This window comes from Tigriopus californicus, chromosome 6, assembly GCF_007210705.1.
Source record: "Tigriopus californicus strain San Diego chromosome 6, Tcal_SD_v2.1, whole genome shotgun sequence".
Classification (NCBI taxonomy): domain Eukaryota; kingdom Metazoa; phylum Arthropoda; class Copepoda; order Harpacticoida; family Harpacticidae; genus Tigriopus; species Tigriopus californicus.
In genome coordinates, this window is record NC_081445.1 from 12067805 (window position 1) to 12095763 (window position 27959).

At 43.5% G+C, this 27959-nt stretch overlaps 1 protein-coding gene and 1 long non-coding RNA gene across 3 annotated transcripts in view; both read left to right on the top strand.

Moving 5' to 3' along the window:
- The window catches only part of LOC131881747 (E3 ubiquitin-protein ligase RBBP6-like), a 56925-nt gene extending 29829 nt beyond the window's left edge, over positions 1-27096 (top strand). For both annotated transcript variants that reach the window (XM_059228696.1, XM_059228695.1), the window contains exons 6-8: positions 23931-24293; positions 24385-24741; positions 25655-27096. In XM_059228696.1, coding sequence (XP_059084679.1) covers positions 23931-24293; positions 24385-24741; positions 25655-26161 — 1227 coding nt within the window. In that variant the 3' untranslated portion in view covers positions 26162-27096. The remainder of the gene's footprint in view (positions 1-23930; positions 24294-24384; positions 24742-25654) is intronic.
- Positions 1373-2327, top strand: LOC131881748 (uncharacterized). The gene is made up of 2 exons (XR_009373393.1): positions 1373-1934; positions 2143-2327. It is a non-coding gene; the product is annotated as an uncharacterized LOC131881748 (long non-coding RNA).
- Positions 27097-27959: the final 863 nt, after the last annotated feature.

Sequence of the window (27959 nt, forward strand, 5' to 3'; positions counted from 1 at the left end):
GTAGTCTCCAATTGATGGAAGGGAGGGCGCCGGGAAAGCGAGAATTACTTGTTCTTGGGCTTTTGCTTCATGGCAATTTTCCATCGCCTGATAAGGAACTTAATAACTTTAGGTTCCAACTCTTGGTTCTAATCAGGGGGATTGTGGCCCGTTTTGAGCTGAAATTTGTAGATAATGAGCACCTCGAAGGACGTGCAAGAGGAAGGGAGTGAAAACTCCGCCTATCTCCTCATCAATGGATCCAAGCAGAAGGGGACCATGGAACCGCTTTGTTTTTCTTGAAAGAGAGTGAGAGACCGACCTCACACTCAAATACCAAGGGGTTCGTTCTACAGATCTGTTCCAAATGGTTTTTTTCTCGAGTGTGCTGGAACTTGGAACCCATCTTGAGGAAAGTGGTTTACTTTTCAGATGTGCCTCTCTTCTCCTTCTCCGTTCTTCTTTAAAATGGATTTTGGCCACCCTGCTGAAGATCTAGGTCCCCATCATAGATAACTTCATATATAGATCGATCAAGGGCGCTGCGATTGTATGTTTTTTTCTCAGCTGTTGCTGGTAGAAAAAATGTTTCATTCGTAGTCAAGCTACTTAGGACAACTATGGTGCAAATTTGAATCGTTGACGGCTCGTCCAAATTCAGAGTAGAAACCCCTAATAAGACTCGTTGTCAAGCAATTGCTCTCGTCCAGCACGCTTCATAAAACGGGCTTGAGTGAGTTGCCTGACCACATTTTTAAGAACGAAATTTTGAAGAGGTTAAAATGGGGCTCAAGTTAAAGTTTTCATCCATGTGGTGGAAACACTTAATTGAAACGCAAGGAACAAGCCTGGGTTCAGGCTGACCTCCAGAGGTGTCGGAATTACCTTGTTTACGTATAGGCGCAATCATGTCGTCTACATTCAAGCACATTATTGGTAGATTGAAACGAAATTCCGAATGCCTCATCATTGCGTTGCAATTTCGGATACATTTTGTCACACTTTCGAGATTTTCGAGATGCGATGCTAAACAAGAGCAATCAATAGAGTACATGATTTGCTCTACTAATGTCCAAATCTTTTTTTGACATGTTACGTGTATTATGCCCTAAAAAGCATGTTTTTTATTATTCTACCACTCTTTCTACCTGTATATTTGTAAGATTCAAAAGGAATTAAGATTAAAGAGGAATAACAAACGTTTCATGATAATAATTCAACTTGCCTGAAGCGAGATTTACCGAAATATTTTGTGCCATTTCTACCAGCGTCAGCTGACCTGAAAACATGCTCATGCGGTACAGCTCCTGTTGAACTTAAGCATTCTAGTTATGGTTTTCTATGGTCCCCATTAATTAGTCTCACGTTGGCTGCCTTCAATTACAGTCTCATTGTGGCTTGTGGTATTCATGCCTCTCACCAATTGGGATGATATTGGTCCAGTCCGTCGCTAACAAGGGCAGTCCCATGGGAGGCATATGTGCGGTCAGATGTGAAAAGCCAACGCTACACTGCTTCATTCTGTGGTTCGATTGCCTGGCAATCTTCGTCACCCTCATGAGATAAAAATTGGTAGCCACCCGAGCGAGATTACTTAGGGGATGGCTAAAACCTCAATTTAAGTTCTAAAATGAAGAGTCGACATGATTTCCTGATGGCTTGAATGAATTATGAACACGTGAAAGAGTTCCCAGAATCTGAAGCAAAGATGACAGGACCTGGGAAAAGTTTTCAAGGACAATTCGGTCTACTCCTTAATTTGTTTTGCTGATGAGGGTCGTCGTGGAATCGAAATTCACCCAAGATCCTAGATGGAAATGCCGTGGAACCTTCATGCATTCCCAGACACAAGCAGCTACAGACGAACAAATGGTTCTTTTGTCAAAATTATTTGCGGCCCTGCTTCCAAGCTCCCACCAGACACAAATAACAAAGAGGGCAAATTGCTGCCAGAGGTAATTAATTGATGTTAAGGGGGCCTCTTTGTAACCCAGGGTTTCCACTTGAACACGCTCGAATTGGACGCGCAAATGTTTCTTACCCAAAGATCTAATTTAGTGGAGGTAGATCATGATTTTCGAGAATTCAATCCATTGGTTCTATCCTTGGTGACAAGGCCTTAAACCAGTTCGGTTTGATTTGCTGCAACACTTATTTTCTCAGTTTAAGCGGAACAGCTATGAAATCCTATGTTTAAGAACGGGTTCTTGGTTCGAGACCAAAGTTGAAGAGAGAGATGTTATTTCTTGAAAATGCTATGAAGACGTTTATAACGAGTTTTGAGGAGATTTGAAGACGTAGAAGAGAGATGAGGGAAACGAAGAAGAAACTTATGATATTTTGACAGTTGAAGAATGGATTGTTTGGATGAGAACGACTGTATGAATCACGAATTGTGGAGCTTTCCCAAGCGCCCTGAATCAATATTTCCAAAGTCGAGCCGGCTCATTAATATGCCTGACACAAAATCAATGCCACTTTCAAGCAGAACTTTTGTTATGGATCCTTCACCGAAACTTGAGCCAGACTTGATGAGAAGTTCTTGACCATGGGGAACCACATGGTTCTTTATATGTATAAGCAACCGAGGAAGGAACAACCAAGAGGGGAGAGAGCCTCAGGAATTGACCAACTGCGGATGTAACAAAACTTGTCCATCAAAACAATTGGAACCGGGTGTTCCTTCAGATTTCATAAAAATCTGGACACTACGCCGGATCATGCGGCAAACGCATATGTGTGCCAAAGAGTCGCCATTTTATATACATGGATGATGGATAGATAGATGATACATCCCTTGTTTCATGTTAGTCCACAAGTTCTACGTAGAAACATATTGTCCTTTCCTTGGAGAAGTGTGTGGTTAAGAGGTAAAGGGGGAGGAATTTTCCAATCCCTCTCAATATTGGGGAGAGAGACTGAGCAGAAAAGATCGACTTTGATGCCAAGGCAAGACCAATGGTCCAAGAGGAATTAAATGGAATTTGCCAAATCTTCCCTCTGTTGCCTTTTGCTGTTGTTATCATTGATGTTGGATGAAGTTTGGAGGCGAGTTTCTCGACCATAAACTCACTGGGAAGAAAGGTTAAACGGGTTGTGGAATCCCTTGTCTAATCAAGGATCGGAAAGTAACATATCTCACTAAGATGAATCCACAACCATCCGCTACGATCACCACGTGGCTCATGAGCTCTCAAAATCAGGATCCAAATATATGCTCAATTCAAAGCCAGATTATGCTATGAAATCTCCGTGATTCATTTGAAAAGATTTATCCTGATTCTTGATTGGTCAGCTTGTGCTATACTGTCATGAATTGTTATAAAACTCCTTGGGGAAAGGTCTGAGTAGCTTTCAACGGCATCCATTTGCCAAAGGAGATCTGATCCTTTCACTCAAGAAAATGTGACGAATTTTGTCAGTGTAGTTTGAATGGTGTGGTCTCTTGCTCTCTTTTCTCTTTGACTAAGTCTCTTTGTGAGGCATTGTATCTGTGTGAGTGAAGCAGGAGGACGAGAACGATGACTTTGGCGAGGAAAGAGAAGAGGACTTGGAGGAGAAGGAGAAGGAGGATGCTGACTAAATTAAGTTCCAAGACATTAGCTTTTTTCATGGTGGGGCCAAGTTGACTCGCGTTGTCGTCCTCACTCGTGATGAGCCTCTCACCATCACGTCTGAAAGCCTCCATAGTCCGTATACTTGGGAATGATAACTCGAGGAAGAGCACTAATTTTTCGGATGCCTTTTTGGGCGTTCTTAGTTATCCGTCAGGTTATCTCTCATGCCAAGCAAGCCGTTCTCTCGTGCGCCCTTCTTCTCATAAGTGGCCCATCAATATAAGCGATAAAAAAGCGCCAAACGTTGGCAAAACGTCTACCAGTACGTCTGCTCTATGCATGAACACATACCCCTGAAGACATGAACATGTGGAGTTGCGACTCCTCATGATCTGTAACACGGTGGGACTTTTTTTCCGCTTTCCTCATGTTAAAATGTGACGTTCTTTGTGTTCTCTTTGTTTCTTAATCGTCAAAAAAAACACTAGGCCGGATCTAGGATAGAAGCATCTCCCATATCAAACTCTTTTTCTAACTAGATGCTTAGTTCCTCTTTGTCAATTTTCAATTGTTTTGGTCGTGGTTATGTGACTGAGGCATTTCTGGGGGTCACCCAGGAATCATGGTGTATTCTAATGAGGCGCTCAAGATTTCATGGTGGCTGGATTTGGTTGGGGTGCTGAGAGAAACCCGGGAGCGCTAGCAATCCCAAACCATCCCGTCAAAGTTCTTCTGCGTTTTGAAGTTCGGCCTGAGAAGCCAAAATGTATTTGGTTGGTTGGTTACTCCAACCCAAGATGCATCCGCTCCATGGCTTTGTTCATTTGACAAATGGAGAATGAGAAATATGAACCATTTGTCTTGAAGTGAGAGGAAATAGAGGAGCTTCAATGTCATGGGGATGCCTTCACTTTTTGGAGCTCTCGCTGTGGTTCCCTATGGGCTGGTATTTCGCAAAATGGCTTGTTATATTTTTGCGAAATTAAGGAATCTACTTAGACATTGTATTCTCTCTTGTTGCGATGGGCGCGAAGGAACTTTTTTATATTTATCCCTGAAGCATGCCATGAATTAGTTCCTCAGCCCCAAGAATTGCCTCTCCCAACAAAATGGAACAAGAGCGAACACAAGTAGCTTAAGGGGGTTTGTTGGAGGGCAATAAAACCAAATATCTTATGTCAAGCTCACTGGGTCCAGTTTTTGTCGCGGTAGGGTTCCAGTCTTTTGCGTCGTCTTTCGGGGCGAAAGGCCGAGCACCGCCATGAAATCTTTTTTGTGCCCTTGTTTTCGAATGACATTGACAGAAATCTTTTGATATGGTCGGCATTGATCTATTGGCCCTTTGTTGCATTGTCCAAGTCTGTGCTGGCTAAAGATATTCATTCATTCCGCGCTGATGTAAACTAGTGAGACAATGCTGCAAGTCCAATCCAAAGCCCGAGGAATTCAAATGTACTTGAGGAAATAATATATGTTCGTCCAGTTTGAGAAGTCGTTCCAAATCCTGCGAATAAGAACCACTTGAATGGGTGGATGCATGTGGAGAGCCACTTCCTCACCGAGATTCCTGGTCAAATTGTCAAAACCAGACATTTTACGGCCACTTCTGGACCCTTTGGAGAAGGGGAGAAAGAGAGGCCCAAGTTTGTTCAGCGTGACGCCCTGATCTCGACACGATAATCATCTTTTGTTTCTGCTCCAAATCCATCCGCTCTTTTCACCTTCTCTTGCCGTGGACATGTTGCAAAATGCATTGCCCAGCTATTGATTATGTACTTGGCTGAACACGCAAACACAAGCATGAATGCTCATTGTCTGTGAGATCAAAGCAGTCACCCTTAAGTTCAGGAATGAGCGCCGTTCAGAGAACCTCGAAGACTAACGTTTCCTTTTCCTTCCTGAGTTGATTGGGAGTCTGTTTTCTTTGGCAACTGATGTTTGACCACCTAATTTGTGGTGATAGGGGGGAGAGGATATGGAATTTCAGCCCGAACCTAGGAAACCATGTTCGTTTGGTCGATTCTGATCCTTCCTAACAGGGTAATTTGGGTTCAGCTAGACAACATGGAAAAATGCTCGTTTTTTTATTGAGTTACCCCGCAATGTTATTGTTGGGCCGACTTGGAAAGGTGTCTTGTAGTGTAGTGTTTGCACACATGTGGAGTTCACGTAAGAGGAAAAAGATTGTAAAACCTCGACGAGGAGAGGCAGTCTCCTATTATCTTCGTCTCATTTTCTCCTGCAGGTTCGGAGAGACAAATTGCTTTTGCTCCATTCTTATGTTCAGGGTTCCAGACCGACATGACAAGCACTCACCGAATAATTCTAAGGGTTGCTGGTGTCTTTTTACGTCGGAGCTCTTAAACTTTCACGCCCTTTGAATGGTACTTCTGTTTCATTCTATTGAATGTAGACTCGTTCCAGTGAGGCTCCTCCCATACCTTTCGTCCCGTCGATCGGAGGCGTTGGAATGGGTTGGGATCCCTTGTAAATTCCATTTAGACACTTCCTGCTTTGGGACGGTGACACCTTGAATGAACTGGGATGAAGAGAGAGGACTCAGGAGGAAGCACACGAATAGGGCACCTTCGAGAAGGAGAAAAGTGAGAGAAGAGGCACCTGATTTGCAAAATAAATTGGATTTTTCATAAGCAGGAGACACTCACAGCCCTCAGCCCAGTCCATGGGAAAGAAGGAAGAGAGAAAACGAATTCAGTCTTCGAAGTAGCTTCACCTTGGTTCCATTCCAAAGGGAACGCTGGCAAGGAGGCAGAGAGGACTTGATCAAACCGGGGTATCTCTCACTTTGAGGCTTTGGAAGCTTCCACAAATTGAAAGATAAATTGAGTTACTTACCAAGTTACCAGCAAACCAAAAGGGGGCTGTGAAAACAAGCCAAGACAAGAATTGTTCTGACAAAAGAAGAAAAAAAATAAGCCGATGCTAGATTTAATTGCTCAATATTGAATAACGGTTAAAATATATGAACGTAATTGACGCTGCATTTTGACGTCCATTACAACATCAATAAAGACAGTGCATCTCATCATCGCATTGTTGTACCTTTAAAGCTTTCATCCCAGCAATGCGGCATGTTTGAGGAGCAATCCATCAAAGTAATGGTTGTTCCATTATCCCGTTACCTTATTCATATGATTTTCCAAGGAATTTCAATCAGTTTTGAATTGAAATAAGCAAATAAAATGATTGAAAAAAAATTGAAGACTGTGAATTAAAGTTTGGAGGAGAAAGCCAAAACTGGGCAATTATTTCCATTTAGAGCGGTTCAAGATTGTCATTTCTATCAAGGAATGTCGTTTAGTGTCTTCAAGTATTACGTAATATGTACATTGGCTTAATAGAACTCGAGTGAGTCTCCGTCTCTTTGGATATTTCCTCTACAGACATGGGAGGCGAGTCACTTTCAATTACTTTTCACAGTATGGAAGTGTAATCTTTTACGACCATAGTGAGAACATGTAAGACTGGTGGGCCTTTTATATCCTCTGCAAGATCCTTATCTCTATCTACCCAAGTATTTTTCTTTCTTTCGAAACCTTTTACTTTCTTTGGGCTGTTCCTTTTGTCTCGGGGGAGCAAACCTTTGACACGGTCGTTACAAACCGGATGGACAACGAGCGGTTTTGTTAACACTCATTTTTTGTTCATTTCAGGTAAGAGAGAGAGAGAGCGATCGAAGGTCAATTATGGCACTACCCAAAATGGTCAGGTTTGGAGCCCTTTTTTTGCTTCTGGTCTTTAGACCCATGTCCAGTAAGACAATAGGTGATCTGACATGATTATGATGTGGAACTACCTAGCCTTCTCAATCTCCTTCTATCTCTTATGAACATACAAAAGGCAGTTCGTCTTCAGAGGTATGTTTGGCGAGTAAAGACCTCGTGGCCTTTTGTACCGAGCATATCATTTTCTCTCCCCAATTTCCATAGCTGCTCACAAGAGTGCAGGAGTTGTGCACTAAGGTCAGCAGCCTTATTCTGGCGTATCAGGTTAGATGGAACACTACTCCAAAGTATGTTTTGGACACTCTTGACTCCAAACAAGGTACGTACCTTAGTCATCCAAGATATTGAGAGATCTTGGTCAGAGGGATTCGATGTTCGCTTTCTGGACTCTAGCTTCAACAATCTGTAGGACCTCTTTTGGCATGACTCCTCTTGTCCTCTCTGCTATTCTGGAGGTTGAAGGGATGGCGGTGCAAGATGGAGTAATTGACTTTGATCCCCACTGTGAATGAATGGGTGGGAATTCTTTTGAGAGAAATAATTTCCCTCTAACACGAGATCCCGGTGATGGTATGTGGGTGGGTGGATTGGTACCTACTACCCACCCACAACTGAGTACTGAGTACTTGGGATTGGAACCCTCTCTCTCTCTTTTCCTCCACTCCCTTTCCCTTTCAAGGCTAGATGGTTTGATATTGGGGTTATTTGCATAAAGGAAAATCATCTTCATTGAGGATATAGGTATAGATCTGGGCCATGATACTCCGGGACTGAGTGAGGAAAACAAAAAAGAGTCGAAGGAAAAAGAAACGTGATGTTGTCTCGAAGAATCCCAGAAGTTGAATCACTCACGCTCTTTATCAATTTTGATGGGGACTTTAACTTTTGGCACCAGACGTGATGTACAGCCTTTTTGCGGTGCTCCAGCTTTTCTAGAGCGTACTTCCGATTTGGCCTTGTGGCAGCACTACACTTGAAGGCAAGAAAAGATGGTGGTCAGTCGGCGGCACTCCTTGAAAATTGATGTGGGATTTAAACTCTTTTCTTGCGCTTTCGAAAAAAAAGCCGGCGAGTTAGTGCGTGCGTGGTCAACAGCTGACTCCTCATCAATCAAGTACAACAATGTGACGTCACTGTAATGGCAAAAAGAGAGTCCGAAAGAGAGGATGCTACTGGAGCAATAGACCAGCCTCTTGAACGAGTCGTACTCGAGTTGTGGAAAATAATGCCTCAAGAGATGTCTGAGGTATTTGGGCATGAGAATACACGTGTCCATTCCTGAGAGATCTTGTTCTTTGGTGGAGTATCAGACATACTTTCAAAAACGAATGGCAAGCTGGTCCCCAGCCACCAGTCAAATCTCGATTTACCTCGTTTCTCTGCTCCATTTGGCCCTTTGGCGCTAAGGGATCCCTCGTATGTGGGATGGATCCTAGGAATGAGCGAACGAGTCGCTTATTTGGCAATATTTCACCCCTCTGGAAGCATGGAAGCAGCATCCAATTTCGATGCTTCTTCAAGCACTTTGTTTGTCTGTCTTGATTCGGATTTGGGAAGGCCACTTTGTTTTAAAGAAGAAGGAAAAGAAGGAGTTGGATGGAACAGCAAACACATTTGAAGGCAAGTGAAAGAGCCTCTCCAAGTGAAGCGGGGAACTCGGTGGATGGTTCTGGATGCTGCTTCATCGACACTTGACCCTGCTGGTTTTTTGATTCATTACTCATTTTTTACCGCATGCGAGCTGGGAGAGCAAAAAAGGAACGAGTTCACCCCAAAAATGGATCGGAATTAAAGAGCGGATCTCTGATTGGAGGTTCTCAAGAGCCTCTTTTTGTAGTCTGGTGTGCTCAATCAAGTGTATCACATCTCTTTCGAACATCATGCTTGTCGATTTGGCAACTCTTGTCGGAATTTCTTTCTCCGGCACTTTTATAGACTTTTATGACCTTTCAATGGCTCCAAATGTTATTGGAATGATTGTATTTGATTGCCTCTTGAATCAAATGTGAGCCAATTGGAATGTGGGAGAAAATGGATCGTTTTATCAGACTCCCCAATTCTTCGGCACGAAAGAAAACCTTCCTTTTATAACCCCATTTCCGTTCGTTCGTACTCAAAAGGACCTCAATCACAACAAACTTATCAGCTTTTCTCAATAAAGAGGTACATAAAAACCCTGGGGGCGTGGTCTCCTATTCAGTTCCGAATATGTAATGCTTATCGAGGTTATGATCTTTTTAAAGCACTGTGTGGCACACCCTTTTAATGTCAGGCCTAATGAGACCTAAGGAAGGGCAGTGAGTCTAATGAGAGGCTTCTTCTATGGAGACTTTGAGTATTTTCCTTGGAAAGCATTCAACCATGAAGAGAGGATAAGTTTGCGAACCAACCGGAGCGAAACTTTTCTGTTCTTTTTTCTGTTCAATGGAGTCAAACTCAAATGTCTCAAATGCATCCTCATCCTTGGACCAAAGTTTTCCGTCTTTTTTTCGGAATCAATCTCGTTACCACCATGGCCGAACAAGAAGTCAGCTGTCGTTCCAAGCCATTAATATTCATTGGAGGAGAAATCGGACTTGAAATGAGGTTTTATCCTCAAATTGGCATTCTACGAGTTGGCCTCTCAACTCGCTCGACATTCCTATCATCTTTCGGATCCCAACTTTTTCATTTTCACCCTTGGTCCACGAGCGTGTTCGTTCCCTCTTTTTCCACGGAGGCTATGGAACCTTTTATTCCCGAGGGACCATTCAATACCTCGTCTTGTCCAAGCTTGAAATTAATTTTCCTTGTGAGTGTGTGTCTGAGAGAGTGCCTTTCGCCCTCTTTTGCTTCTGGGTTCTCACTTTCTTTGGACAGTCTTTGGATTAGAGATGGAACGGGGTCTGGAGAAAGAAAAGCTTTGGAAATCACTCGAGTGCTCCATGAAGCGAACCAGACCCGCCTTATCCCTACCTTCACGTAACCTCTCCACTAGAAACCCCTCCCCCCTCAAAAAAATGGTACGTGGTTTTTTCTTCTGAAATTCCAAACTAGGACGCTCTCCTTAAGCTTTCTCGATCTCAGGTTCTTTTTATCTGTACTCATGGTCTAAGAAGCCTTATTATAGGTCAAACGCGAAACCAATTCATTGATTCGATTTCTTTCCCTTTTGCAACCAGTTATTCAACGGTAGCTAGACATGGGGGAAAGTTTTGCCCTGAAGATCTTAATAGACACTATTGTTATTCGAGGTCAGAGAAATCCTAATGGATCGTCTTCTTGAGATGTTATTCACTGGCCTGACAACCTTTGAATCCATGATGGATGACAATTGTTCCTTCAAAAACATGCCCTGCCATATTCGGGCACTTTCTTTCACTCCAGCTCTCTTGTCTGTCGAGTGAGGGGTGTATCATTGTTTTGCTATTGTTTTCTCTGATCTCATTCTTGTTTTGGGGCCCGAAAAAACTCGGTTTTGGGATTTATTTGTGCAAAGCACAGCCAGGATGAATGAACGAACGAACGAACGAACAGAAAGAGAGGAGCAGTCCTGTTTTTCTCTTTTCTTGTTTTGAGTGAGCCCTTGCGTGCTCCTGATACACATGTTCATGTTCCTAGTTGTAAACCTTTTTAGTGCTCTGTAATTAGTGGGCTGTATTGCATTGCACCTTGTTCAATCGTCCCCCTCGATGGACTTCTGGCCGCTGCCTGGACACGACACGTGTACCCACTTCACCCGAAGTGACTTGCTATTTTTCAACCACGTGTCCCTTAATTTGAGGGCTTTACCTCTCAAGGCCTTGGTATGAAATGGCAATTACCCTAAGAGGATGATATTTGCGAAGGAATATTTTCTTTCTAAGAAGTCTCGTGTTTTCCCTCTTTGTACCCCTGGTTTTCCATATGAGGAAGGTGCTAACTATATCCGTTTCCCCCAAAACCATTTGGAGTGAACAACACTGGCTCGCCACGTTGACTGGAGAGTAATGATATTTCCTTTGTTTTCCCCAATGTAAACTTGACACATTCCGGCATCATGGCCTTGTAGGGATCGAGTATTACAACAATACTGAAAAAGTTTTCATGTAAACGGCCATGATTATTATTCTTGTGGTGTTGCATTCAGATACTAACAACTTTGTCCAGGCATGATTTGAAGTTGGACTAACTTTTTTGACTTGCGTGATTGCCAAGTTCTGAGTTCAGAGGGCAAATAGATCGCTGTCACCTGTCTAAAATCCGGCTTGGCAAGTTTGAGGAAGTCTGCAATGGTTGAGGAATTAATATTTCATCCGATTTTGGACTGTCCACCTTGCAGCAGCACGGATAATTGAGGACAACCCCCAACGACTTGTTCAAAGACTTGCCTTTGAAGTAAGGAAGAAGAATAGGTGATTTCTCTAGTGACACTTCCACCCCACCCTCCATGATTAACGGGATACTAGTTCCTTTAAAAGGCATATGCAGTCTCTTTTGCCGTTTGATTCCATCGGTTTATTTGGTCAAGTCATTGCGAAGAGCTATCGTTAGCTTTGGTCGCGGTGATCCAATATCATTTGCAACCATCATTTATTACGACCATGGCTAGGCCGAGGTTATCAACTAAGGGTGACCGAAATGCCCCATTGGAAATCTTGCAGCAACGTTCAGAGAACAATGGTAAACAAGTTGGCAAGATGGCGTGAGACTTTGAGGGAGGAGGAACGATTCCTTGTCACCCTGGATGGCTTGATCGTAAACGAGAGGGAGACCATGAAATGAAGACCATCTTGAGTTATTGGGCTTCAGCATTGAGAGCGAGGGACCAATTCCCTCAATGTGCTCCCACAATTCCCTGGAAGGGAAGGAGAGAAGACACGAGAAAGTGGGACTGGTAATGAATGATCAATTGTTTAGGATTCCCATGCCAAAAGCAGCTGTTGCGAAACCTCTTTGGCCGTGACATGTCTACATTGGAACGGTGCAACTGCATCTCTGTGCTATTCAGATCCATAGATGGTTCCGGTCCTTAGATCCCGTCAATATGATCCTGTGAGTGAAAAAGGTTCCTTTTATGTTATCTTTGCCCTTTTGAGTGCCTTTTTACATCTGTTTATCAACATGTCGTCTTGTTTCTGTCCATTTTCGGCCCAAAGAGGCTCGTCCTCCCAAGAGAAAGGGAGACTCCAAATTAAGATGAAGGAGACTCGCTCTTTCGTCGTTGGTGGGTAGCTCTCTCTCCATGAGTGAGTTATCCAGGCTTGATACCCACTGTCCAAAGTGGAAGATGGACCCTTGTTTCTATGAGAAGGGACATATTTGGTTGCATAGATGACAGCAGAGCTCATGCTCGCTCTTTCGACGAAGTTACCAATATTTAGGGCATTCTCGGATGTATCGCTCGGTAAACAAAACAAAATGGCCATCCTGCTTGCCGCCCTCAGAATTTATTGAAAAGACAACAAACTCCTTCGATATGTGCTTTTGAGCGCCAGGAGTTTTTCGACTTGGAGGCCAGAAACTCCTTCGATATGTGCTTTTGAGCGCCAGGAGTTTTTCGACTTGGAGGCCAGGCGGTATTGGAGGGTAGTGTGTGCGCGGTGGATATCATCATGGTGTTCCAGGGAGTCCGTAATGTTCGTCCGACCCGTCACCCACAATGACAATTTATCCCCTAATTTATGGTTTGCTCTCAGCAAGTCACTTTTGGCTAAAGCTAAAAAGAATGATATGCATCATAAAGAATGGAAAAGGAGAAGGAGGAGGAGAAGAAGAAGGCTCTCCAAAGCCATTTCCATCCACTAACCCTGGCACTGGCTCGCACTCACCCACATCCCAGATCATTCCATTTCCATCCGAGAATTTCTGGGCGGGTGGGAAGTGGCCGAGCCCATTGCCTCTAGCGAATCATCGAGGATCTTCGATCTTGTGCGAGGTCACCAGAGCCCATTTGGACGTCCAGACTCCTCTCATTATGGATAGGTATTGCACAATTATTGGCCTTTTCGTGCCTTGGAAAACAGGCCATACAGTATGGGGGAATAATACAAGTTATGCGGAACGTAGGTACGGGCATCAATTTCAATGGCGACTCCAACTAACAATGGAACTATTCCTCGACCTATTGTACCCAACTCCGATCCAAGTCAAATGTGGTGGAAATATAAATGCCTTATTCAAATGCAAGAGGGCCATTAGGAATCGAAAAACGTGTCAGGTTTCATTACTTTTAATGGCAAAACCAAACACGTTCGCGCTGCTCATCCCAGCGACGAAAGTCAAACTTTAGCAACAACCTTAAATGAAGGGGAAAAGAGGCCAGATTTCTTTCCCATGATTTCTCTTGGCCCGAATTCATCGGTCTCGCATGAGCGATCCCGAATGCACGGAATAATGTGATTCTTTTGTGCCTCCACGTCTCTTTGTAGTCCCTCGGCCGTTCCACCAAAGCCTACGCTCTAGCGGGCGCCGAAGCCTTGGCTGTCCAAATGCTATTGATACACACAAGATTCAATAGGCCGAACCCACAAGAAGGCTTCTGGGCTACCCGCCTCTCCTGGTTCCAATTTCATTGCTTGGAACCCACTTTCAATCTGTCACGAGACTCATGTCCAACAAATTCCTCATTGGAATAAGAATCCGCCTTCTTCTGAGATTTTGCTTTCAGAACCCGTTTGCCGCATTGAGGCTATGATTTTTTCCCCTTGTACTTTCTTGAAATGAAATCCCATGAGAAATGCAAGAAGGCTCTGAGGCGAATTGGGTCTGTCGAGGATCTGCAGAAAAAGCAACGCGCACTCTCTGGTTGTTTGTGGCCTCACCAGCCATTGAAGTAAAGCAACTGAGCGCAAGGGACACTTGCTTTGTGAAATTCCAATCATCTTGAAGATACTCGGTTACGCTTGAGGAGTGCAAGAACTCCTTACTACTTCTCAGGAGAAGATATCCGAAAATCGGCTTTTGAAAAATTGACTCAATTCTTTCTCCGTCCTGTTCCAATGCGTTTGTGGACCACAAACAGCAGCTCTCCCTTCTCCCGTCCCAAAATCCATGAAATTCGTTCTAAAGGATTTGTCGAAAAATTGCTTTACTCTCTTCTTCAAATCTGGCCTTTGACACAGGTCCTTGTCCATCCTCGTCGGTCAAAAATACATGGCGAATGACTCTTCCTCGATTTACGTTCTTCCTTTGGCATCGGGAAATGGTCCCTCCTTCCCTGCGGAGATCTATGAAAGGGTTATTAAATGAATGTGACAATACAATTATCATCTCTCTCTTTCTCTTTCCTCTGGGATCCAGTCCCAAAGAGAGCCGGAAGATTCGTTCTTGGCCCTTCCCCGTATTACTGGGCTAGTCCGTTCAGTGAGCTCGATCTTTCTCTCTCACTCTCTCTCTCACTCTCTCATCCAGTAGATGCTAGATGCTGGATGCCTTGGTAGATGCAGGATGAACGTAAAGCCCCGAGAATACCAATATGGACACTATTTGGCTTGAGGAAGCGAGGATGGCATTTTCCAAAAGGGACAGCTTCTGGGCCAGAGCTGGCTTGAGTAGAAGCCTCCAGCATGTCATAGATATTGACAGTGAATAGATTACTGCTCGCTCACTAGCACTATCCTGGTATGTCTACGTAGTGGGGGAGAAGAACGGTCCATTGATGAAGAAGAGGATTGGATTTCACTCGTGATTGGATTCGATCTTCATTTTGGCACAGCTAAGGAGGAGGAGAAGGAGGAGGAGAAGGAGGAGGAACTAATTTACATTTTGCTGACCCCACACTCTCTTCTTCTGGCTCCCGATTCATCCGTTGATGACAGTTTTGTGAAACCAATCAAAGTTCCAGTTCCAGTTCCCTATTCCTTGAGCTCCCTCTTACGGATGTGGTGGGCTTCTTCTTTTCCAGTAATGCCTTCGTTTTCTCGGGCCAACCAAACCAATGAGGACGAAGCCTCTAATACAGGATTTGTGGTTTGGCACACAACGCCAGCGCATCAACATTTCATGCTCCACCGATTTACTCATTTAGTTCTAAATGTTTTGTGTTCCAAGGAACGAGGAATGAACGAACGAACGAAAGAAAGTGAGTGAGCGAGTCACAAGATATGTACACAGTTCATGGCCCTCACTATGTGTCTTTCATACTAACGATGAATCGGCCAAGAAGTCAAGATCGAATGTGGCAACCAGATGGATCGAGATTGCACTGGCAAAGCCAATGAGTGCCTTAAATCCGTTCCAAAGTTTTCTAATAAATATTAGATTGCACTTTCATAGAGCCTTCTGGGCAGGGAATTCTCATTGTGCCTTTAATCAAATAGAGAAAGATTGGCAAAAATGGCAAGGTCTATATGTATGTATATATTGGTCACGTCTCGTCCTGTTTCTTCGTGCATTCGGGAACCAAAAGGGGACGAGGAGAAGCAAACCCTCTATTATTGGTCCACTCAAACTTTGGAACACTCTTCAGGGAGGAGACGGCTTTTGGTGCCTGGCGAGGGAAATGTTGATGGGCTTTTGTTTACATTAAGTTCCAAATTCTCCCGGAGTTCGTGTTGGCAGGAAGGGATTGTATTCTTGGCGCAAGTTCAAGGAAGAACCAGCCCCGAAAGGTCTCATATTCAACGTTTAGAACCAATTTGTTTCAAATGATGTCTCGTCAAGAATGAACGCGGAATCCAAATATTCAATGTTGTTCCTAATTGGGGAGCCAATGGGGAGAGTAGATAATATGTACTATCGTATCCTCAATTATGGTCTTGATTTCAGGCACTATCATTTTGACTGAAATGGGAGGGCCACTTTTCTAACCCTTCAACGAATACGTACCCAATTGATACTTGATACTTGGCAAATGTGTGAGGGAACAAATAAAGGGGCGTTATGAGTTATGAATTTGCTGAAAAGGCGAATCGCACAAAAAAAAAATTAGGAAAGAAATTAGTTGTGCTCATTCCGTCGTAAAAAGTTGTCAATTGCGTTCCATCTATGCCCCCTCCCTCCAAAAAAAAAGAAGCCTTGGATCCGACTAGTACTTTTGAAAATGGCTGAACCTTTTTGGCTTAGGTGAGAAAAAGCTCAAGATATATTTGATTAGCCATAAAACAAGGTATTTGAGAGCGCCATCTGGAACCGATGGGGTTTTCATCTAATTTAAGAGCCTCCTGTCTGAATGGTGGGCCTCATATTTTCACTCTTCCGACTTAGGGCCAAGTCAAAACGGCATAATTCTTCCGAGATCTGGAGTGAAAATACGCCAGCTAAATGGACTGACCAAGGCAAGGCACTAAAGGCTCGGAAACCCCTCTTTTTCTCGCTTGATTTATTGGAAAATCTGTGATCCACATGGTCTAAATGCCTCATACACCACTCTGATATTGGCCATTATATCCTGCTTCAAACTAGATGGAAAGCGGAGTTTTCTTCCGTCAGTTCACTGCCCCTATACTTCTCGTTCGGTTTGAGTCGTTCTCAAATCACGAGGAGTAGTTTTATGGAGTCTAGATTTATTTCCAATTCCAACCGGAAGACCATTTTCTAGTATTTTGCACCATCTTCTCAAACACCACGGAACCAATGCACTAAAACGTTGGAGGTCCACAGATATTTCTAAAACTATTTACGAAGTGGTTGCACCCAAAATCTGGGCAAGTTCCTTTTTTAAAGAAGTGATTTTTGTCAGTGTTTGCTCTCTTGGCCTTGATCTGTTTCTAACTGATGTTCGGGCAGATAAATCTACCATCAAATCCTGCTCGAAATACCCTTCTGAGAGTCATCTAAGACGGCTAAAGCAGCCCTGATGGCAATGCGGACAAGAAATATGTCCCATGGCGAGTGATATATTAACGATCGAATTTTCCTCTTCATGGAACGATTTTTTCCACGTGGAAATTATGAAGTTCAACACCAACGCCGGTTGGGTCCATCACTGGAACCGATTTGATGAGGGCTGACCGATTAAGAATCCCGATTTCTCGTGGATCGTCGTCCTTAATGGTCCCTCAGACTGGACAAGTGCGCGTTCAATCAGGAGAGAAGCAATACTGGATATGTGTAAATCGTGGGGCATGGTTTATGACCCCTCGTGTTCACCCTTGGTCTTGGGGTCAGGATCGGGGGACGACTTTCCATCAGGACGAGAATCTAGAACCAATGTGCTTCAATTGTGACTAGGTTTCGTGAGTTAAGGTTAGGCGCTTTTCGGAAAGCACGTTGTGCAATCACTCAAACCTAGTCAGTGATACTGTCAACAGACCTCAGAATACTTGGATACCAGTCCAATGATTTAGAGTTCTTCACTGAAACAAGAGAAAGGCTACTTTTTATCCCTCCCCCCCCATCCTCCACTTTCCATTGCTTGCTCTGTAAGTGGATCGGAAGCGAGGTTCTGAGCCCCATTTGCAACTGGATTGGTGAGCATTTGTTATGTCGCCATTCGGTGGTGAATGGCCCCAAGACGCCAAGTTGTAAGGGTCATCATTCGTCGACGAAGCTCCATTGATTTTTCCTGGAACGATCCAGGCTCTAATTTCCCATTCTTGACCAAGTCTGAAAGGTACATGTGAAAGTAGTGTTAATGGACTCGGCATGCATATTGCCTTTGAGACGCGGAATCGACTCGCTCGAGTGAGCTTAAACAGTGACTCGTAAGAAAGAAACCCCCGGCTAACTGTTTTGGTCAACCCCGCTCAAGCTTCGATTGAGCTGTCGAATAGTCATGTATATTTCAGCGATTTCTTTCCCTCATCGTCTGGAGAGTTTTTCCCCTTCAACCAGTTTTAGCTTTGACTTGTCAAACTGGTCTTTTTCTAGCTTGGTTCTTTCCAAGTTTAGTTTTTTCTCAGACGTGTTTCTTCACTTTTGGTTTGAGGGCTAGCTGTGTTCTTCTTTCAGTCTCTTTTTTGTCACAAGAACCTCTTTTGGTTGGACTTAGAGTCTAACCATCTTAATAGCCTTATCAAGTTCTCGTGAAAGTTTTGTAAGCGGAAGCAAAAAAGTCTTCATGGACAACATTCAACTTGTGGGAATCATGATTTTGCTTCCGTCTATGTACTAGTGTACAATAAGTACACTTCTTTGGTGCAAACCCCGTTGATGAGAAGTAAATCCCCAACATTGGCGCCAACAATCCGTAGAAAAGCCATCAAACTCGGTATCTCCCTATTCCTTAATGGCCACCCAAGAAAAGCTCATCCAACAACATCACAATTTGAAATAGAACCAACAACAGTGTCGAAGACGAAATTTCCATTTCAATGCCTTCACACGAGGGCCTGAGCGAGCCATCCAGATTTGCTCCATCTTCTACGCCGAGGCCTCTGCATGCCCTTAGTATTTGGGCTCAAATGTGCCCAGACCCCGGACAGAGAGCGAGAGAGGCGCTTTTCATTAAATGAAAGAATAAATCAGCACCGCCAATAGAACTAGCGAAAGAGTGGAGAGATCTGTCGTTTAACCCGATGCATGAGGAGGCCCTTTTTGGAAGGGAGCAATAGAGAGAGAGACAGAGGAACGATGGAACGCGAGGAAGTCCATTTCGTGTCCTGAAATGGAACATTTAATTGCTCCATTTTGGGTCGGGCTGAAAGGCCAATAGATCATGATGAAAACCTCCCATAATAATTGGAGATCGCAAAGCTCTTCCCCCTCCCCCTATTCCCGAGATTGTGCTAGAATTTGAATTGAGAAACGGGAGTGCGATTCGATTTTGAAGCATCATCTTGTGGACATACACATAGAGAAGAATGTGTTTGATCAATGGAGCTATGATGACTATCTGTGAGATATAGCTTTTCAGTTCCAGATTTAAGTTGATGGGGATGGATAAAAGTAAAATAAAACCTTGATGTATCGCACGTACTTAAGCCGAAAATTGATCAAATTGTTGGAGAAACTTCCAAGAGGTTCGTCCTGTCGGTGCATTACTTCACTAGCTCCCTCCCGATTCCATTATTGAAAAGTTTTTGAGTTATTGCCCCCACAATCTTGGGCTCTTACTCTCTCCTGTCCCTCTGTCCTTGCCATTATTGTTCTGAAGAGTATTGCACACCACTATTGGACAGAAACGCCTTCGATTTCACTTTTCTGTCCGCAGATAACAAATGAATAATTGGAACAAGATCGCCCGAATTGTGCCTGGGTGTCTATTGAAAATGTTGTGTCCCGTGGTCGCAATGGGCTCCTCTCTTCGTCCTCTTTTTATGGCAGGGAGAAAGAATTCCTACCAAGAAGAGGGAGAGATAAATTATGGCCTCGGATTTCAAATCTATACCCAGGGACCAAAGAATGGGAGGCTCCTCTCTCTTTCTCTTTTTCTCGTGATCGCTCCCTTGAAAATTTAATTTCTGACTCAAACCACCTTGGGAAGAGAAAGGGGAGTTTGGAACCAGGGTCTCATAAGAATCCATGATGCATGACCATTGGATTTCTGACTAGATTAAAAATTTGTCACGCTCCCTTCGAGCGGATCCGACATCGAAAACTTGTTTTTTGAATGTGGGCCGGTTGGAAATAGATACTGGAATTTTCTCCGAAGAGCGCTAACCGAGAGAATAGAAGGAAGGAAGGAAAAGAGAGAGAAGAGAGACCTTTCACATCCATCATTTCAGCCCACTCTAGAAATTGATTCCAATCCAAGAATCTTGACCGGCTTTTCATCATGGATGAACTTCTGGGTGATGGATCTGGTCTTGACCGCCCTCTCTTATTCTCCTCCTTCCTCTCCTCGAGTTCTCCTTGTCCCTTGTGGCCTCGAAACAAAAGGTTTAGAGGTGAATCAAATCATACTTCGCAGGGAAAGCGTCTTCAGAATGGCCTTGGATGCTTTAAAAACCTGGCAGTTCTTGATACTGAATTTGTTTCCACTTGGCAACTTCCGTTGATATTTCAATAGGAGCACTGGAACAAAGCCGCTCGGTAGGGTCGATGATCCTCCCATCTCCGTTGTTGTTCCCTATTCAAACGATTGCGGACGAGCAGACCAAATGGGTTTCAGTAACGAGTGGCCTTCTCCAGGCTTGGTCGTAGACACATGTCAAGAGAAATCACTTTCAAAATCAGTCTTGAACGAGGAGATGGAAACTTTTTTCCAACCGAGAACCAGCGCCAGGACAAATAAACAAGAACATAATCCGAAACTACGGATTCACAATCTGATTATTGTTTTGAGTCAGGGTGATCAATATGTGCGCGCTCTTATAACGCTGCAAACGGACCTGGGCTGTTCGAGTAATAAGGCCAGTGGGGTTTCACTTCGTTATGTTATTGAGATAGATATTGGCCCTCGAGTGTAGTTGAGGGCTGGTTTCTGTGGGGAAGAAGAAGAAAAAACTTGGTTCAGCCTAGTTAGCTGGGGTCCATTCGTGGTCAAATCTCTTCTTGTCTAAAGTTCCTGGAGTGATACACCAGAAGGGTGGCGGGTGGCTTGGTGCAAGTAGATTCCCATTAGAGCGATCGTTAGTAGCCTCGCTGTGGACACACTCCTCTCGCACACGCTCACAAACCTTGTCGTGGAGGTCCAGTTAAAGAGGACAGTTTAAAGTAACTTCTTAGAGTAATGGGTCCTCCCTGTCTCGTTCACCTTCTAAAAGGAGGCGAACCAGTTATGGAACTTGGAGGAAGAAAGGAACGAGAGGGGAAACACTTTGGAACAGATTGGGACATCTGCCCAACTAGATGGCTCCAAATGGTCATCATCCGGGGAGAAACGCGACTAGTTTCCGCCCTTCTTCTGGAGTAGGCCAATATTGACGGGGAGCCTTTTTGATCCCACTACAGTATTCTTGGTTATCTTTTTCCTCCTCATGAATATCATCAGCACCTTTCTATGTAGTGGCGTTCGCCCTATTCAAATCCAATACTTATCTGCAGAATACTCCTCCCTTTAACAATGAACCTTTAAGCGCCTCTCTCACGCACATAAATTTTGCCGCGATAAGAATGCATCTTTTGAAGGCGAATCGAGCTCCAGCAATACAAAAACACCTCCCAAATTTTCACTCCTCTGAAAATGAACATTAAGCCTAGTCTCTTCTGCTTCTTTCGCCATGAGCCATAGACATCAAAGTTGGAAATTAGATCGTTGCAGGTTCAGAATGTATGTCCCTTTGTGTCTGTATGTCCAGAGTATTGAGACAATGACTCCAACGTGGCCAAAGTCTATCCTATCCCATCTTCTGATGCTCTATTTAGATCTATGATTTGAAACGAATCGCTTGAAGCGGAAGTTGGTGTTCCAGATCGAAGGTGTGAGGGTTTTTTTATCAGCGCCCCAAAACGAGGTCTTCTTTGGCCTTGAGGCGCTTGCTTAAGTGCACTTTATCATTTTGGCACTTGCTTTGCTGGACATTTGCACAATGAACAACCAACACTCCAAAACTCACAGGATCGAAAAAGGGCTGGTCCACATTTCAACAAAGTTGTTCACCAATTTGCTCTAAAACTTCGTCCGGTCAACACTTACTAATCTTTTTTCAACTATTGGACCACAATCATTCCGATTTTAAGGAGTGTCTTCGGTGGTGAAAATACAATGCAGTCATTAACAAAAACAGGTTCCTGGTCATAAATCAACTAAGGAAAGCGAATTTATTACACGCTCCAAACAAGACCATTTAGCCGCCGTTGGCTGTGCCGATCCACATTTTCTAATCTGTAAAACCGCCTTGGTCCCTTTATCATGTTTCTAAACCTCTTATTCACACAGGGCTCTTCCAACGGCACCGCAACAGCTTTGGGCAATCATGCGGCCAACACGGGCAGCCAACATTCTTCCGCTGCAGCTGCTGCGGCCGCAGCCGCCGCAGCCGCTACCTACATTCCTCTTGATGCGGCATTCCATTACTTTCCCACGGCTGCTCTGCCCAATGCAGCTGCCACACATAGCTTCACAGTGATACCCGATCGATCCTATTAGTGACGAATTATAAGAAAGACGCAAATCCGCCAACCCCATCCCCGCCCTAGTCACATTAATATTACTACTAATCATCATCCTTCTCCTGGTCCTACCATGCTACTACCACTATTTATCCTTCTGCTACTGCTGCAACTACTACTCCAACTACTAAAAATACGTCATCTAAATTTACTTCATTTATGCCTATTCTACTACTACTATTAAAGGAAACGATCCTCATGTTCTTATCCTATGATATACATCCTCTCTCCTCATCCTTGCTCCACATCTTTCTCCTCTATAATCTTGCTTCGGAAGAACTCTTCTGTCGCCGACTTTGGTCTCATTACTACATAGAGCTTCAAAAAGCCACTGATGCCCTCTTCATCTCTTCAAAAGTATTTTCAAAAGGTAAGTAATCAGATTTGGCAACTAAGATTTATTCTCTTTTTCAATAGCTAGCTAATTTCCTCATTTCTTTCGGCAATTAATTACACAAGACCAGATATGGTCAATATTATTTCAAATCATGTGCATTCAATAGGTTTTAAATTAAGTTGAAGTATCTATTACTACTAATCTTTAATAGATTTATCAGCAATAAAATATAGCTTCAGTAACAAAGTCAGAAGTTTTTGTTCTCAACGGAACCAGGCAATTTTCTTTCAAATCGCAAAACGGTATTTCCTTTCATTGGCACACCAACCATTGGACGCTAGCGCGGAAGAGAATAGTTGTGCATCCATTCTTCCAAAGAGCCTCCAAACATTTCTCCATGGATCGAACCCATTGTTCTCTTTCTCTCTCCTCTTCTCTTCTCTCGTTCTTGTTTTATTGTATTCCTTTACCGATGCACACGCTAAGAACGTGTGGAAATGCAAATGGCCTCCTTGCCGCCTACTGTTCTGCACAACGTTAAACTCTTTGTAGGAAGGTACAACATTTTGTGATGTTATTTTAGATCTTGTGACTCACACTGAGCAAAGAAATGTGCAGTTTCCTTGAGTGGAACCGAAGTGTAGCTGATGTTCTGAAATCTAATGCTGTTCAGGTTTGAAAGGAAAACGAAAAGCGTTTGCATCGAGTGCCCAGGAATTTCATGCCGTTTTGTTTCTTGTCGCCACGACGTTTTACGAGATCCAAAATACCTTTCTTTCTCTCAGCCACCAAATCCCACCCAGACTAAGCTACACTTTACATTTTTCCTTGAAAGTATTTCGGCATGCTGGGTGGAGGTGTCAAAGGAGTAAAATATTAACGATGCCATGTTCCGTATTCATTTCGCCTTTGCCTGATTGAAAGTCATTTATCATGGAGATATAGCCAACGTGTATGCATTTATCGTTGCTTTTGGGAACCCCCGTTATCACTCGCTCAGCTCAGGTCTTAAACACTGTCGCCTGCAGCCAAACCAAAAGGCCAGTTTACATGTGTACACTACCCTCGTGTAAAGTTTTCAAATCCCAAAAGTGGTACAAGAGCCTTCAAACGCTTCTTCAAGAGCAAATTTCGGAACTGTGGCGGCCCCAGCAAATGGGTTGTTATTGTTTATACACCTCTTGTGTCAGTAATTGTAGACTAAGGGCTGGGATATCGCTTGCCGAAAGTTGGTGTTTTTCTGGCTCACTTTGCCAAGTGATACGATTAATGTGTGTAGTGGTAATGATTTGGCAACCGGCCTAAAAAGAGGGTTCCCACGTAGAGAGACGCTCCCAATGAATAGAAACATGGGATTATTCGGGAGACATACGAGACAAATTCTCATTTTAGCCATGCCATTTTCTTTGTGTTCAGGTTCAAAACGAAGGTCAACCCCCCTCAACGCCAACTCTGTTTTACAACTCTGGATCTTCAATCGTTAATCCCGCCCCAGGTTATGCGAGTAATGGTATCAGTCTAGTGGCCAATAACACCTCATACACTTTGGGCCCAGACGGGTTGTGGTACGGTTATCACATCCCTGGGAATGGAACCTCATATGTGGCCACGCCTACTTGGGATGCGACCAATTCATCACCCAAGGACTTGGGTTATGTGTCAATGAACGCCAATGACACCACAGGCTCTAGTTTCAACTTCAATAGCGAGACCACAATGGGTTTCGAAGGCAGTGTCGAACCGTCTCAACCAGACTCTGGACCACCGGAGAAGAGTCAGGTCAGTGGAAGAGCAATGTTTTTACCTTTCTAATAGACATCGATCTGCCGGTTTCTGAAACATAATCGGTTGCGTTCTGGTTCTTTTTCAGGGGGATGAGATCAAGATCGGATCGACATCCTCGTCAAGCTATGTCCCAACCACTCCATCTTATTTGTATTCAGCCCCACCTCAGTATGCGCCTCCTGTCCCACAAATGCCCTATTCGCCCGCAGGATGGAATTACGTGCCTCGTGAGGGCACATTTGGGATGAACACTTCTTGGACAATGCCTGCCCCTGGAATTGCGGTTCAAGATCCACAGACCTCTTACAGGGGCAACCTGAAAGCTCGACACGATAATGATGTTCGAAAAATGAGCTATGAACTTCAATCCGGTGTTCGAAACGGCCCCAAAAAGTACGATGGCATCAAAGGTCACTCCGGATCGAGCAGGAATTCCTCTGTGGTAAGTGAGATGGTTCTTTTGCTCAAAAGAGATGGGGGAAAGAAGGCAGAGAGAGAGAGAAACTCACTTTTTGATCGAGGTGGATGCGATTCGGAGGAGGAAGCAAAAAGAACACACCGGTAATGGACTCCAATTCTCTCATTGACATTTCCGATAGAACCAGAGTCCCAAGGAACTGATATCGAGTTTTGCATGTCAATGCCTCCCCTCCATTGACTTCTTTCTCTTTGTGGGGGTTGCGATATGCCTGGGTATTCAAACGATCTTCCCCCAGTGACATTCCCGTTCCCATATACATTTGATCATGCTTCTTTTTGCTTACAATTTGAACGCACATGAACTGGAAGGGAATTCAAAAGACTGATGGGGTTATTTTGCGCTTGGAATAAAGTTTGAGGAAAAGCAAAACTGAGATTTACCATTCAAAACGCCCCTGAATGTCTCTCCACGTTTTGAAGTCTCACTTGGGGCCCTAGCGCCTCATTAGATTAAGGACGGATTCAAACAGATATTTGGCATTAACGCGAAACGTACCAATTTCACGGCAAGGGAAGAAAGACATGCCTTTAAGATTATTGCTTAGGGGCGTGCACTGTTTCTGATGTCTATTCAGAGTTGTTGATGGTATGTTTACGCAAATGATGATACGATTGTTCATCACCGTTGGCACCCTAAGGTAGCTCAATGGCATGAGAGACGATGCCATTTATACTCAGGAAATGAGCTATGTTCAATATTAGCTTCGTCAGAAGAAAAAAATATGGCTTCTCGTTCGCACAAAAGACTATTCTTACGTGGATCGTTCTCGCATTTCTCTCTTGCCTACGCAATCATAATGAAAGCCATCTCACGATCAGATGCGTACCTTATGGTACACTGAAGAGTCCCATCTAATAACGGATATTCATTTCAGGTCCCGGGCTCCTCGGCTGGAAGTTTCGACAACAATGGCTACGGTTTGTTGCCAATGTGGTCGGACATGAACAACAACAATAGTCACCATCGAGAGAATTCGTCCTCTTATAACAGATCCAACCACCGTGGGACAAGGAGCCAAGATTACTCACGGCCTCCCGTTCCTCTCTTATCCCGAGGCGGAAGTCTCCTGGGCAGACCGCTTCAATATGATTCCACTCAGGGCAGGGCCAACCCCAAATTTTGGTTCAATAATAATAACAACAATTCCAATCCTGGCCGTAGACCGCCCAATTCCAACACCTTCAGGAAATCCGAGAACCGCCGTGGAGGGCAGCAGTATCGGGAAATGTCGGACCACAACGTTGGCGTCTGCCACGTCTGTCCAGCACATTCTCCGACTAAGCAGAAGAGCGCTCATCGTCCCTCGAGTTTTGGCGCCAATTTGAAGAATTCAAAAGCGGGCGGGAAAACTGGCGTCGACGAGTCGGGGAAAGCAGATTGAGTGAGTTTGAGGGGAAGAGCGGGAAGATTGAATTCCACGATGTGCCAAAGCGAGAACCAATGTCTGAATATCCCTCCAAGCAAATAGTAAAAAGAAAAACAACTGTGTCCCTTCTAATCCCTTCTTGATCCCAATTTGAACTCTGTATACGCCTAGTTTCAAATCTTTTGCATCTCTTCGTTGTCAAAAATTCCCCCCAAAGACCCAAGAACAACGTAAAACAAGATTTCTAGCGCATTGCAAACTTGCTCTAACCCCCCAATCCCCCCTTGTGGACGGCGCACGTTTATGTAATATACTACTACAGTAGGCCCATGATGAAGAAATCAGTCGAAATTGTCTCTACCCTCCCCATCTCCCCGCCCCCTCAGGGCTCCGTCAAATACTGTAAAACCTGCATGAATGAAGAGGAATCTCCGGATCATCCAAATTATTGTATCATACAGGCTTGCTAAAGGAGACGGACAGTCTACAGAACTACTAAATCACTATTATCTGTTGTCCCTTGGCCTTCCTTTCCAAAAATTCTTACATCCCAAGCGAAAAAACAAGATCGATAGCTTCAAGATGATACTGTAATCACAAACCAAGTTGCTCTGTACTCAACGAATACCACTAATTTGATCTCACCCAGGATAAGAGGATACCACTTAGTTTGTGATTAGTGTTTTATCTTTAAGAATCCCTTAAACTTTCCCTCCCCTCCCTCTTCTCTTCCCCTTTCCCCATGAAAATTGCCTAAAACTATTATGTACCACCCACCATTTCCATTCCTCCCAGTGTGTTTGTGTGCGTATATTATCAGTAAATCATCTTATAAAATGAAAAAAAACTAAAACTACAAAACAACCTACGTAAATAGAAAATACTACTACAGATAATAAATCGACTCTGCTATGAAAATATACTTCTAGGGGAATAAATATGTACCGTATGACTATGAGTTGCCTTATTTCAAACTACAATTTGAAAGCCCTGCTTTGATCTGGCTGAATTATTGACAATATTAGCAAAAATAATATTTTTATTTTTATTTTCCACCGATACTGGGGATGAAATCCCAGGTAAAAAATTTAAAGATTTGACCATGACTTATTTTCCCTGCTTTGTTCTGGTTGAATTATTGACAAATTATTTTTTCATTGAAAAAGAAAATATTTTTCGACTTTAATGCTATCTCTAAATCATTTTGACCATTTGGTGCCTTGAAGTGCCAAAAATGCGAAAAGTGATTGGAGACATACGTAATGTAGATCACTTTCGTCTCAAAGCCTCCAGAAGTTGTTTTAGCAATGATATACTCCATTTAACTTTTAAGATGGCTTTTCCTCGTTTGTTGTGACAAGAAGGATGATCAACAGGGCTGCCCATAAAATGACCAACATTGACAAAATGGCAAATTTCAACCGAAAGGGTAAAAAATGTCAAAAAAATGCAAAAATCTTTTTCACAAATGCAAATACTTTTTACCTTGCTTATTTTTAAAACACTATCACAATCAGAATTGTGGAAGAGCAGAAATGGCAAAAAGCAAAGATGCAAAATAACATTGAAAACAAGGTGCAAATAGTTTCATTTCAAGCGCTCTATTACTCAAAATCACCATAACACGTATTATATAACACCTAAAGTTTGCGGGGGACCTAAAGCAAAAGGATAAAATGTATTCCTTACCGCTACTGGCAATGAAATCCTGAAAACTAAAGTAAAGCTGGTGAGATCGAAAATTGTTTGATTGCCTTACCTGAGCTCTGTAAAATGAATACTTGCTAACAACAATCAAGTGTTTGATGGCTTC